Source organism: Lonchura striata, chromosome 11 (assembly GCF_046129695.1).
Source record: "Lonchura striata isolate bLonStr1 chromosome 11, bLonStr1.mat, whole genome shotgun sequence".
Lineage (NCBI taxonomy): Eukaryota > Metazoa > Chordata > Aves > Passeriformes > Estrildidae > Lonchura > Lonchura striata.
The window spans coordinates 24,644,872-24,659,632 of record NC_134613.1 but is presented as its reverse complement, the minus strand read 5'-3'; the positions used below and the strand labels follow the sequence as shown (position 1 = coordinate 24,659,632).

Below are 14,761 nucleotides of genomic sequence, written 5' to 3'. Positions count from 1 at the left end.
GAATTGAGATTAGACTGAATTTTAGCATGACTTAGCATCAGATCAGAAGTAGCTGTCGTGTTGAGCAGTGAAATCTTGATTGAAGTGAAAACCTTTCATCTTCTATGGACATACTTGATTCTTCTTTGAGAGACTACATTAATAGGTATGAAATGGGAAAAGGACAATGAAGGGACAGATTAGCATTATCTGCCTATAAGCACTACACTTCACAGGAAAATGTGCCTCATTTTCAGGAACTGCCAAAACTGATTCAACAGCAAGAATGTGCCGTATGCTATCACATACTTGATCTCTTCCTGCAGTGCTGTTTGGAAAAGTCGCAACAACAGGTATTCCTCTCTTTGATTGGATGCATAGTTATACAGCGTGAAGATGACAGAATCCATGAATTTTGTGGATTTGTTTTGAGGCATCTGAAAAATCAGCTTGGCCAAGTAGGTTGGGTTAGTCTACAACAACAAGAAAAATTACTTAGTGTGCATGTCCCCACTGATGTTGCTAAAAACTAAGGTGGCTCAAAACAGTTGCTGGCTGGACTTAATTTTAAAGGTCTTTTCCAACCTTACTGCTTGTATAACAACTACAGCGCACAAGCAAAGACTGTGCTGAGGCATATAAGTTTCTATGACAAAAGCTTACGGAGCAGTGTAAGAAGTTGCTTACCTGAAGTAGGTAAAACAAATGCTGATAGGCTTCCAACTTTTCTCTCTTTTCTTTGCTCAGTGCTTTCAAACCTCCCCTTTGTTTGTTCAGCATCATCATGTCAGAGAGCTGTTCCTTGTTCTTCTTGGTAAGTTTTTTGCTGTGAGAAACAACATCCTGGAAAGAAAGAACAGGTACAGATTTCATTCTGAGACGTTTCAAACAAGAAACACCAGAAAACAGTTGCATCTGAGAGTTACTTCTCTTGGATGCAGAAATGCAGGGTCAGGGAATGCCTGGGGCTATTAAAGTGAAGCAGTTTGCTATGGCAGTAGTTTCTCCAACTGGAAGTATATGTTCTGCTTTGTTCCTTTGTGAATTTGTCTGAAATCCTAGAAGGGTTAGTCACTCTTGGCAGCAATTACAATCAGAGCTGGTAGCATTCTGAAAATGCTTGGAAATGTTTTCCTTTTTTAAACTGAGCTTACAGTTTAAAAATACTGTTCCATATTCAGCTAGCTCACTACCTCCACATACTCTTGACAGCAATGGCACTTTTCACTGCAATCATCAGCCCAACCACTGCAGCTTCTTTCTAAGATAAATTTCACTACACCAATTGAGATTCTGCACTCAGAGAAGCCTAGTGTAATGAATCCAGGACCACATGAAAAGCTCACCAGTACTTCAGGTCAAAGAAAAGACAATGCTGTATCAGCAAGAGCGTTGTTTTTTTTTTTTTGTTTGTTTGTTTTTTTTTTTTTGTTGGTTTTTTTTTTTTTTGTTTGTTTTGTTTTGTTTTGTTTTTGTGGGGGAAATTAATCACACCAGGCAAGCTTAGATAGAGGGCACTTCCTTTAAACAAAAAGCAACCAAGTATGTCTCCTGCTTCCAAAATCACTCCCCTGGCTGCAAGCTTGTGGCATGTGACTTGTTTAACCACAAAAGAGCAACAAAAGAGTCTCAAAGCCTTTCAATACAAAACCTGTTGCATTTGTTACATCAAGATAGTCTTGCTTTTTTTAGCTTCAGGACTTGTTTCTTCTCCTCCTACAGTTGTCTTTCTAGGGATAAATACTAAATTAGTGGAATGAACTATGAACATACTGGCAGTAAAAACTAAGTCAGGGGAAATGTTTTCCAATGGACCTGAGCAACCAATATCTAAGGCCAGGAGCTCTCGTAACTACCACTGGGCTCAAATTCTATGTGTAGCTGGTCTCCCAACAACACATTTCTTACCTGCAATGTAATTTTGTTTTTCACTAGCAAACCAATTTTGATGTCCATGAGATTGAGGTCATTTTCTAGTTGCTGATTGGATCGGATCAAGGTTACAACTTCTTCACGCAGTTTCATTAGCTCAAGCTCCTCCTGAAAATCTTGGTCACTCTGATCAAGCAAGTGGACAAATTTCCGAACCACAGCCATAGGTGGATTTTCAGCATTAACTACGGGCAAGAAAATAGATTATACTAGGGGATGGCAAACAGAAGTAAATGTATGCCTTATCTATGTTTAAACAGCACATCAAGGGGCACTCAGAGTCAAATTAGTACCATCATGTCTAAACAGCTTCAGACATTTTGATTTTCCTGTGTTGAGAAAACTGTAAGAGAACTAAATCAAGAACAAAGTCAGTATTAGCATAGGGTAGTCCACACTGTCAGAGCTAACTGCAAAGCTACCATTCTATTTTCCAGCAGGAAAAAAAAAATACAATCACCTTCTCCTTCAGCCTCAAGAACTACCTAGTCCCTGCACTGCCCTATCAGCTTCACTCCAACTACTCCTCAAAACTGTCTTGATGTTGTAAATCATACAGCCGATATCATACTGGTTGACAAGAAGCTGGAAATGACCCAGCAATGTGCACTTGCAGCACCGAGAGCCAACTGCATTCTGGGCTGCATCAAAAGCAGTGTGGTCAAGAGGTCAAGGCAGGTGATTCTCCTCCTCCACTCTAATGAGACCCCACCTGGAGTACTGTATTCAGCTCTGGGGCCCCCAACATCATAAGAAGGATGTGGAGCTGCAGGACTGAGTCCAGAGGATGGCTACAAAGATGATCTGGGGGCTGGAGCATCTCTTCTATGTAGACAGGCAAAGAGAGGTGGGGAATCTCTTCTATGAATCTATTATCCCTCACAAACAGAGATTCGAGGCACATCAGTTTTATCCTCTTGGCAATACTTACTGAGGGTTTTGTAATCTTCTCGGGCTTTGTTTGCTCGAATAAAGGCTTGAATTTTTACAACATCATTTATCTAGGATTTAAGAAACAAAAAGCACTTGACATCATTCGGGAAACAGCACTGAAGTTGGGTACAAAATAAATTTAACAAGATAGTCTCTTACGTGGTTTCTGAAATACTGCAGACGGTCTCTGTAACGTCTTCTGGCTTGATACATCCTGGTCATTGACTGAATCTATTGAAGGGTAACCAAAACACTCAGATAGAAACCTTACCTATGAAGTTCACTACCCCAAAGGCTCAGCAAAACAGTCATCAGAGAATCTGCACTACCTTTACTACTTGGTCCTTTTGTGCGCGTAGGTAATCCAAACGGATTTGATATGCCTTTCTTTGCTTGTAGCCACGCCATTGAGACTGAAAACACAACAGGAATACTCACTCTACTTTTCAAATAGAACAGAAGTAATTACAAATCTGAGCTTTTGTGTTCCTCAGCTTCCAACTGCCCTTTTGGCTAAATGAAACATGAAGGAGGCATGCTTATCTTAGCAAGAGATACGCTGTATGAAGCATTAACTATTTTCCAAATGTAATAATGAGAAACTTGAAATTACCCCATGAAGAACCTGGGCCTTCTGAAGCACAGTTAGGGGTCAAGGATACAGTGAAACAGTCAAGGTGACAGAAGCCGTTCTACATGAGGATCACGTGTTAGCTGCTGCTGAGAACAATGTAACATTTTAAGCCTTTCCAGTGGACCCACTTCCATCCACACTTGGGAAGAGAAGTCAGGCAAAGGGTTGGACTACATTTAAAGGGAGAGTGTGTTATTTTAATTAACTGGGAGTGGGTGTGGAAGCTTTGTTAAATATACAGGCAGAGTATGTGCTACTTAGGCAGAAACAGACATATACTGCGGAAAAAATAAAATGGTACTAGGATGCAGAGCAACTATTGCATTTGCATACATTTCAGTGTGCTGTAACTACCTGAATTGAACAAAAACTGTTAACAAGCTTGTGTACAGAAAACAACTGCAGAGTACAAATTCCAAACAGAATTAAAGGGTATCACTACCTGAATGCAAGTGATTGCTGGCACTTGCTTCTTCAAAAAATTCATTCTTGAGTTGAATTCCTGGCGAACAAGATACCCTCGACAGCAAGCCTGAAGTTTCATAATCAGGTTCTCATTTGCAAGCCACAACTGTTCTCGGTTGTATGCTGCAGTGACTCCAGATATGGTGCTCTGATTTAATGTTACGACAGGAAGAGGAGCCAGAAAAAGAAAATGGAAATACAAGAAAAAGGATGTTACATCAGTTTCCACATTGTGATTTCAAGAAGCTCCAAAGTTGTCTTTCAAAAAACAGTGACATCATGGTTCTGTATTCTTTTAGTGACAGGATAATTTTTATGAAAGAGGACTAGGAGTTGTGACACACACCATCTGATGATGCCTAGCAAATCAAATTAATTACTAAGCGTGTTAACATGGCATTGAAGCATTCTATCTTAGAGCTACATTAAGGTTGGGAATGGTAAGAACATCAACTTTTGAGAGAAAGAGTATGTGTTAATCCATTACTCTACCTGTATCTCTTCCCGTGACAGCTGAGTGTCATTTTGCACAAATTCTGATGGCTCATCCCATCCTCCCTCTTTGGTCCTCAGGTTATGGTAATAATGATAGCCTCCTCTCACCCAGTGTTTCACCCACTCACTGCCATTGCCCCCTAAGAGCAGAAACTGCAATTAGAAGTCCAAGCAAGGAAAGGAACATTTCTGAGTCCCTAATGACCTCATATGAGAGCTACCTAAACACAACACGTTCTGCAAGTGGAGAACATTATACGATTCACACTTTTTTTTAAAAAAAAAAACCAAAAAAACAAAAAAAACCTTATTTCACAAAGCATCGACAACTGCTATCTACAACACAAGATATTTAACCAGGGCCTTTTTTACCTCTGGTTCCAATTCCATGTGCAATAATCTTGCATTCATTTCACTAACAGTTAGCTACTTAAGGTGTACCTGCTGCCCTTTTCTTGACTTCAGATAATTCTTGCTGGTACGTCTCAGCACATTCTGGAGTGACTCCGTACAGCCCAACATCAGGTGAACGCAAGGCACTCAGGGTCTGACTAACGTCACCATGATCTACTGCTTCATTAATGGCTAGAATTCCTAAGGAGACTTGGATAACACCAGGAAACAGGTTAGCTCAGGGGCTCAGTAGCTCACAGCAAGCACAGTATGGCAGAACAGAACAAGGCAATATGAACACACCCTTATAATTGGGTTGTATGTAAGATATGCAAATTTTAAGTGTACATAAACATGAAATATAAATAAAAAAACAACTAGAGAACTTGCACATAGAGGCCTCTTCAGTAAAGCATATCCAACCATTTGTGGAACTGCACCTGACAGCATGTAATGTGTGTGCCTGAAGTCCCAGTATAATGCTGATTTATCACCAGAACTTTTCAACACACATAGTTACAGCTCTCCCCTGATGTCTGTTTCAGTTTCTTCTGGCAGAGCCAAGCACAACTCAAAAGAGGCCTTTTTAACAACCAGAGCGGTAATTACTTAATTGTTTCTGCAGACAGAAACAACATTGTTACAAAGACTGGGATGCAACAATGGGTGGACCAGTCCACCTGCAAACTGCATTAAGGAACAAAGGTGAGTATCACCGACGTGTAGTACTCTCTGTATCTGAAAAACATGTGAGTGTTTGTCTGGTAATACCTAAGAGAATCAAGACAACACAACAGTACCTCATGCAAAGAAAAGGTAATGCTCACCAGAAAACACCATTTCAACAGGGCATGTGAACACTCTTACTTCTAACCAACCACCCCCACACAAACACAATTAGTCGCAGATGACAAACAATTTGATATAGATTTGTCCAACAAGGTAACGTGGTCTAATGGTCACATGCAAAACTGGAAAGAAATGCATATCCCCCCACAATAGAAGAAATTTAGTATTTGAAGAATCTGACATTCTCTCCTCAAAAAAACACACCTGCACCAGAAGCCTGTTGGCTCTTTTCATTTCCTCTGACACATGTACATGACATGACTTTTCCTTAAATAACTAGTATTTAGCTGGTAGTGGGGATTAATTGTAATACTGTGCAATAACAACTTACATCTCTGGGACTCCTCTGTGTCCTTGTTAGCTTTATGAATCCCATCCTGAATTTCATCTAGCCAAAGTACAGCTGTTTCATCCTGTGTGTCCTGAAGAGAATACAACAAGAAAAATATACAATATCAGGAGAAAAGTATCACTATTTTTGCCAAGTAAGATAACCTATATTCAGAAACAGCCAATAGAGTAGTTTTCCATATCAGAGGGAATAAGAAGTATTTCAGTCTTCCTAACTAACTCCAGCACAAGGACACCACGTGGATTTGTGACTGGCAGACTATGGCATTACCAAACTCAAGACTTTCTCCCAGACAAAAAAATTTCTCAGGAAACAGAACAAACAAGAAATTCTAACAACAGGAATTACTCTAATAAGCTGAGCGAACACAAGGCCAGGGACTAGGTACCAGCTAGTCCTAAAGCTATACTAGATAAGAGGATATGATTTCCCAGGAAGTTAGTCCTTCAACAGAAGATGACTACAGAGAGCTGCCAATGCATATCTGTGTGCAGAGACTAATATGTCTTTGGGTAACTAATGTCACATCAGGCTGTTCATTTCTGTGCCCACAAAACTTCACAAACCTGTACAAACTAAGAAAGCAAAAAGCATCATATGTGTTGTGGATGAGTGTACACACACAGCAGTCAACGCCATGTTTTAAATCTTTATATTAACAGATTGCCTGTAAAGGAGCAGTGATCACACAGTATCCTGTATTTTGGCTGGGAAATCTAGCCAAAAGAGCTAATGTTACATGCAGAAATTTGAGAGGAGGAAAGGGACAAGTGTTTTGCAAGTCCCAAAATATACATAAAGAACAATGACCCAGGCAGTTGCCAAGCATAAGCTTCTCCCCACCACTGGTGCTTCCTGTAGGTAACTACCAGAAGAAATGCTAGGATGAAACTACCATCCCCCTGACAACTTTCCTCATACAAACAGAACACAGGAAACCTTTAGCTCTGGAATGGAATAATAATCACAGTGCACAAAAGAACCACTGGTTACAACATTCAAGAGCTTTAAGGCCATACTTAAAATGAACATTTCTTTACGTGCTTTCCATATTTTAACCACTGTTTTGGCAGATCTGAAACTAACTGGCTAAATGATACTTTGTTCAAGAGTACATGATCATCACAGGCAGATTCCATCTGAAAGTCAGACAGTTCCACAAAAGCACCAGCAACAGCAAAATTCCTGTCCAGGATGTGCGGGAGAATCATCGCTGTAACTCTACTGTACTATCTATGCACAGAAGTCAATCTGAAGACTACCAAAACCACGTCAAGCTTCTCTACAGTTTTACTGCTGCAAGGCTTTCTGCAAGATACACACAGTGTAACATACTACAGAGTCTACTGTTTTTTTCTCTCTCACCTCATCACATCAGAAACACGCATGGTACAGTATTCCCCATTCAAGTGAGCAACCGAACAACATCTTCAGGTGAACAACAATCCCCCTCAGCCCCAAGGCAGAGAAATCACTAGTTCATAACAATTGACTTCAGATTGTGCTTATTTTCTCTGTTGCTGCGGTATAATGTGATCTTTCTATTTCGGGAATTTTTCCTATGCTGCTGGGAGAAACCCTTTATTTATCTTATGCCTAAATAAGGCAATTTCATACCAACTCAGAAGTTAACAGCACAATCTGGCACAAGTTTAAGCACAGGATAAAAAGATTTCATTGTTTCATTCTGACTCAGTGAGCGGAAATGCTTCAGCACAAAATGGATCCTGAGGAACATTAACCCTGTCAAGACCCTTGGGAAAGCTGTTTAATGATTTTCATCAAAACTGCATACAGTTTTCAGCTATTGTCATCACACTTGTTTACCTTTAGTCAAAAACAAAATGTTCAACACAATCTAGACCTTAGCCTCTATACAAAATTGTGCATTGTTATTACAGCAATGAGCTCCACACCCAAAGAAAGAAAACAAAACACTCTCAAGCCACTGAACGCAGACATCTGCCACTTCTCTGTAAACAGATAAGGAAAAAAACAATCAGTGTCCTATCCCTACTACCCAAAAATCACTTGCGTACACACACGTGCAGTTGTCATGCTTTCTTATACCTGTAAGATGAAACTTGCTCTTCCTCTCTTCATCTTCACCTTTCAGTTAGTGAAAACTGCAACTATGTACAAGTCAGTAGAAGTCCTTGGCTAATGAAAACTTCTGCTCAAAAAAGTCATAAGCTATGTAAGTGTCATCAGGTGAACAACAGCATATATTTTGCTGGTAGCATGTATGTTGTTTCACATCTTTTTTCTAATTTATCACTTTACAGATTTTTCCACTTCCAGAAACTTTCTTTTTTGCCATATATATGACTATACATAAGAGTACATCTAACACAGAACATTAGTAGAAAATACCTAAGCTTGCAGAAAACTTGACATCAGCAATTCAGTATTCCTCAAATGAACATGGTCTCCTCGCAAAAACAGATGATGAATATTATTTTTTCACAAAAAAGATATGTATCTCACTTGGGACCCGAGTTTAGCTACAGCAAGCCACCACGTGCACTTAATATCCTTATACCCATCTCCACAGTTCATGGATTTCACACTGTTAGCTGAAATATCTTTCTGATTGGTTAAGATCGGTTGAAGGTATGCAAAATGCCTACCTCTCCATTGTCAATTTTGATTTCTGATTTACAAGACCAGTAGGAATCCAGCAACACTAATGTAAAGATCTTTCAAGAGGTGCATTTAACTGCACTCACCTGCGCTTTCTCTCTCTTGGCTCGAAGTAGTGTATCCTGGTAATGCTGTGCTACCTTTGGGGCTACACCCTCCAATTTTGCTGCAGGCGTCTGTAAGGCTTGAAGAGTTTTCTTGGTGTCCCCTTCATCCAGAGCTTCATTAATAAGACCAATTGCCAAAATCCCTAGGGAGGAATGCAAAGGGGGAAGAGAAAGACAAAGTTCCATTCTTGGTCAACAATTATCACAAAAGTATTGTTTAAGAAGAAAAGTGCAATTAATCCCTCATAAATCAAGTAACAGCTCAGAACCACAATATTTTTGACAGAAAACATTATTTTCTAGCAAAGAAACCAAACTCGTAATTCTTGAGGGCTGCAATTAAAAAAATAAAGCTTCAAAGGAAAAAAAAAACACCTCAGGGAAACCACATGCAGGGACAAAATTGAATCCTCAGACACTCGGCTCAAAGCTTCTAGAAAGCCCAAATGGCCAGAGTTCACAATATTCCAAGGTTCTGGCTTCTCCAGAAAGAAATCTTCATATGAAACTAAATACCTGCATGGAATATAAGTTAAAAATACGGTGACCTTGTATTTTAGAAAACTCTTTTATTAAGGACAGAACATCACAAGGATCTACTGAAAAATAAGTTTGTTTAACTGTACTATTTCCAAGGACTCCTCTCTCGCCACTCTGGATTTTACGTCAACTAATATTGTCTTAGCACAAGAAGAATTACCCCAATTTTCTTTTCTGATGAAGTTTTCATAATTACACTCAGGCCTAGTCTTTTATCACTGCTAAAAAGACCATTATTAACATAAATACTACTGAGAAATAGAAAGTAAAAAATTTGCAGGACTAGAAGCACAGAAATTACATTAACACTCATTCACCATTTCCATCTTGCAGCAGTAATTTTTTTTCTTCATGAGTATTTAATTTTCAGTACTCACACTTGCCGCATAGAGTGGTTTGGGTTGGAAGGGACATTAAAGATCACCTAGCTCCAAGCCCCCCTGCCACGGGCAAGGCACACCTTCCACTAGACCAAGAAGACTATAGACCAGGCTGCTCCAAGCCCTGTTGAACCTCACACTGTGTATGTATGTATATACTACACCTCTTCCTGTTCTCTTCAATGTAAAAACTTCATTGTAGGAGTCCTTCACTGTAGGACTACTGAACAAATGCCTTTAATTGAGTGCAATGAATTAGTGGTGATTCCTCGATCACACTTTTTATATGAACGCAAAGGAACAGGCTTCCATACTCCAGGTCAATAAGCTGTCTAGGGAAACACTGATCAGCAGTGTGACTGCAAGGCAAAAGACACATAGTACAGTTGAAGGATTAACTTCAGAAGCATGGCCATGGTGAGAGCTCAAATACCAGTGCCCCCGCACCCAGGGAGCTTGAGTCTCACCAGTGATCTGTGTTAGACATTTGCAACTTCAGAGGATTTTTGCACATCTTCCGATTATGGAGCTAAATTACTGGCAACTAAACCGGGGAATGAAATACCGGGAAGGTAAAAAGACCAATGCAGATAAAAAAAAAAAAAAAAAAATAAAAGGAAGAAGAGGAAAACCTGAAGAGGGAAAAAGCAGCCATCAAATAAAAGGATAAGAATTCAAGAAAAATATCTTCTACTGAACGCAGCAAATTAGGAAGAAGGATGGAGCACTCCAAGACAAGGCTACAACTAATTGAGAGATTTTGGTAATACTAGCTTAAATTTCGGGGATTGAAGCAAAATTAGAAGATTCTAGACTAATCCCAGACACTGATACCAGACAATCAATTTCCAATCTGAAAACAGTTGAAATTTACACTGGAAGGATTAATAAACAGCTTTGAAATACTGACAAACACAACAGACTGCCTGATGTCTCCATCAACAAAAAGTCCTGTAATCAACACTTTCATATTATAGAACACCAAGTCTTGTTCACAACTAAGATCTTCCTAGATATCTAATGTATAAGACAACTACAAGTCAATCAGTAACTTTTTGTATTGATACACATGTAATTTTAGCACTCCTTATAACCTACGATCGTTCTACCATGAATTGAACAGAAAACTTACTTTCATGTTCTTCATGCACAACTTTGTTCACATGATCAACACATGATTGGATATCATTCCATGTGATAAATTCATTTCCTTCTGCACTTCTTTCAGCTTTCAGCTTCACCAAATCATCAATGTATCTGTCAGAAAACAAAAACCAAACCCAGTAAACATGACACTGCAACAAGCTGCTCAGGGAGCACACAACTCAGCACTGAGAACCACACACAAAGTGGGAGAGGTAACATGAAGGCTGAAACTGAAAATGGGGAGAAAGAGAAATGCTTGTGTATGTGAAGGATGTCAGTACAAATGTGAAGGACGTTCAAACAGACAGTATTGCCAAATAGAAAGAAGCACTGAAACACTAAATCAGGGCAAAGAAAATAGGTAAGCTGGCGTAAGTACTAGTGACAACCTAATGGTATTACAGCATGGCTTTAATGTGAAATCCATAAGAAAGCAGTGAAAGACAGCATGGGAATCAAACCAGTAAGAAACAGTAATTGCAAAAACAAGATGCAAGAGAGAGCAGAGATTAAGTCCACACTGTAACAAATAATGTAGAAATAATGTAACATTTAAGAGAAGGAAAATAAAATTCATGAAGTCACAGAACAGATGCAACATCAAGGATAGCTACGATTCCTTGAATTACTCACCTCTGTGAATTCTCATCCTCAACGTTTGTAAGGCCTGTAACAGGACTGCTCAGTTGTTTCCACACTGTATTCATATCCCCTGAAGCCAAAGCCCTGTTAATCAGGGCCACAGAAGACAGCATCTCTACAGCAACAGATAGTTCTGGATGGGTGAGGTGACCCTGCATACAAAGAGGACAATAAATTAATTCTATTCGTTCTATGCAAACTATTGCTGCGCATAGAAAATAAATAACTGTCAGAACAGACATGTAACAAGGCAAAGGAACATCCTTTAAGACAATAAAGTAGAAAGGTTAGTATCATAAAGCTAGAGCACCAAGTAACAGACTGAGCTAAAGTTTTACAAGGCCGATCAGATCAAAATTAAAAGATTAAACCACATCAGAACACACTGAACACCAAAGCAGTTCTGTGAAGACTCAAGACAGATTTGTTCCAGAGAATGCATTTAAGAAAACAGGTAGACCCAGTGACCCATGCCAACTTTCAGAAATAACAGAGAAGATGATACTTACTTCAGGGCTCTGTTGCTGTAAGGTGGCCAGCTCCCTTTGGTAAAGATCTGCAGCAAATCTATAAACCTCTGGTAACTGGGCCTCTGGATTCATAATTTCTGCCACAGTCTTCTCAGCATCACCCATTCGAATTGCTGAATTAATTTTGGCTACTGCTGCCAGTCCTAGAAATTCAAAGAGCACAAAAAATACGGAAGGTAGACAGTTGACACCCCCATAATAACAGTACTTAACTAGAGAAAGAATAATACCCAAACTGCAGGGAAAGAGCCAAACTCTCAGATCCATACATCCCCAGATAGCTAGTATTCTATTAATGAAGAGCATTAAAGCACACAATGCTCATATTTAATACTAGTTCACCTTTTTGCCCGATTATCAAGGGACTGTTTTACCATTTCAGTATTCTGATAGTAAGAAGCCTCATTGCAAATTTTTGGATGGGTGAATCATACCAGTTTTTTCTTCCTTTCTACCTCTGTCCTGCTCAAGGCAGTAACACAGGCACTCTGTAGTGGGTACATGCTGGCTAACTTAAAACACCGCAAGGAGGTAAAAAAATGTGGACTTCCATGCCTAGCAAGTAAGGTACTTTGAAGGTAGCTGCCTACTTAATTCAGCATTTGCTATTTTCTTCTTGTATTCTAAATCCTCTCTCCAATCTCTGATAGTCTCCTTTCTACCTATATACAATTCTACAAAGTGAATTGCTCCTGTAAGAAAGTTTTTTGTGGTCTCAGAAGTATCTATCAAAAAACAATCAGCAAATGATCTGCATTTTATTTGCTACCTGATATTCAGAAACAGTAAAGGTTCTGTAGCTCAGGGTGAACAATCAGCAGTTAAACCTATCTTTCATAACTCTTGGAGCAATCCAGGTTTTCTTCACAGATCCACAGCACAAAAATTCATAACAGTATTCTATAAAAAGAGGTTATTTAATATGGATGCAAAAAGTCTATGTTTCTTAATTCAAATTAATGTTTTAATGCTGTTATCTCCAGCTATGCTGTAAGACCTGGATAAAAGACATTGCAAATAATTAGGGCAACCAGCTCTCTTTAATGTTCTTAGCAGCTGTAAAGTACTTAAAGAACATTCACAATGACCATTCATAATAGACCCAAATACTGTGCTGCCTCATTTACTTGATCACATGCACAGTGACTTTGCTATAATAATTTCTGCTGATCCTTACTTTGCTGGAACTGTTGTGCTGCCCTGTTAGCAGCATCCACTCCCAACTGCAACTCCTCCTTCTGCAGAGGACTTGTAAGGCCAGCCTGAAGAAAAAACAGAAACTGTAAGGGTGAAACAAAGCCAAGTTAATTCAAATTACCTCAATAAAAATACTCCACTTGAACTTAAACCAGAAAGAATATACATAAGGAAATCAGAAATTACTCACCAGATTCTCAGTTCAGGTGCTGAAAGATTGTATGTGTACAACCTGATCTTTTTTATATCAGAACTGCAGTCCCATGAACATAGCAATAAAAGGCAAGACTGCTTCCAAAGTGGCAACATATTTAAGATAAAAGGCACAACTTTGTGGGAAAAGGCTCCCTGTACATGACCTATGTGCTGGAGCGAGACTAGCAATTGTGCAGTTTGGCATGAGATAATCCAGTAAGTAATGTTGCATTTTACCTCTGAGCAACTATAGAGTTAGCAGAACATCAAAATGAACAACAAGCAGCTTTGGTTTATACATATGTGCTTCTTGGACTATTATGATACTACACAAATACACATAGAAAACAAGATTAAGTAACTAGGGGGGAAGGATGACTTTAACTACTTGGGCAGCATTACAGAATCACTGAAGCTGAAAAAGATGCTTAGGATCATTGAGTCCAACCATACACCTAATACTGCCAAGTCCACCACTAAACCATGTCCCTTAGCATAATGCCTTCAAGCGGTCTATGACTATAATCTCCACAGGGAAAGTAGTTCAAGCTTATCTGACAGGTGTTTATAAAACACATATATTCACATTATTTGGGCACTGACAATAGCAAAACAAGGGAGGATGCACCTTAACTTTAATAGTCCTATACACACACAAGTTGGTAGTTTAAGGTTTGGTCTATTATATGCACACCTACATATAAACACTGTACTGGCCTTTCACATGCAGAGATAAAGCCTCAATAATAGACAGGCTTACTGAATGCTTCCATCTCTTAATATTTACTTTTTCTAGACAACACTAAACCATAATGCAGGTATATACCAAGTGATTAGTACACAGTTGTATGATGAAAGGCAGGAGCAGGGGAAAAACCTCGCAAATCAGGGTAATCTACACTTTTCCATACCTCCTGTTTCTGTTGCCTATCACTCAAGAACTGCTTGAAATACCAGTCGCAATTTTCTCGTAGCAATCCTCGGAGTCCCAGGGCTGGTGTTGCCAAAGCTTCGTACAGTGCTAATGCATCCCCTCGTTCCAAAGCCAAGTCAATCTTTGATATGGCTGCGTGTGCTAGCAACAATAAAACAGAGTCTTGAGAAAATCCCACGGTTTACATAACCTACCACTCAGAAAGAAATACTCTTAGACCTGATAGATATGATAGATAGCAAGGTATGTATGTAATCCAAAAGGAACACTTCCAGAATCAATTATTAAGTCAATTATGAATTATTAGCCTGAAAAACAGGCTAATGGTTGGAAATGGCATGCACTATTCAGGATGAAGAATTGAAGGGCCCAGCAACATGGAACAATCCATTTCCAAAAGGAAGGGTAACAAAAG

At 39.2% G+C, this 14,761-nt stretch overlaps 1 protein-coding gene across 1 annotated transcript in view; it reads right to left on the bottom strand.

Moving 5' to 3' along the window:
* Positions 1-14,761, bottom strand: part of IQGAP1 (IQ motif containing GTPase activating protein 1) — a 52,300-nt gene that overhangs the window by 16,308 nt on the left and 21,231 nt on the right. The window contains exons 10-25 of the mRNA XM_021541844.3: positions 14,324-14,487; positions 13,198-13,282; positions 12,000-12,163; positions 11,482-11,642; positions 10,835-10,959; positions 8,762-8,925; positions 6,012-6,102; positions 4,880-5,041; positions 4,436-4,578; positions 3,921-4,091; positions 3,174-3,257; positions 3,004-3,075; positions 2,843-2,912; positions 1,888-2,096; positions 667-822; positions 289-452 (exon numbers count right to left, since the gene is read on the bottom strand). Of these exons, the coding sequence (XP_021397519.1) occupies positions 289-452; positions 667-822; positions 1,888-2,096; positions 2,843-2,912; positions 3,004-3,075; positions 3,174-3,257; positions 3,921-4,091; positions 4,436-4,578; positions 4,880-5,041; positions 6,012-6,102; positions 8,762-8,925; positions 10,835-10,959; positions 11,482-11,642; positions 12,000-12,163; positions 13,198-13,282; positions 14,324-14,487 (2,185 nt within the window). The remainder of the gene's footprint in view (positions 1-288; positions 453-666; positions 823-1,887; positions 2,097-2,842; positions 2,913-3,003; positions 3,076-3,173; positions 3,258-3,920; positions 4,092-4,435; positions 4,579-4,879; positions 5,042-6,011; positions 6,103-8,761; positions 8,926-10,834; positions 10,960-11,481; positions 11,643-11,999; positions 12,164-13,197; positions 13,283-14,323; positions 14,488-14,761) is intronic.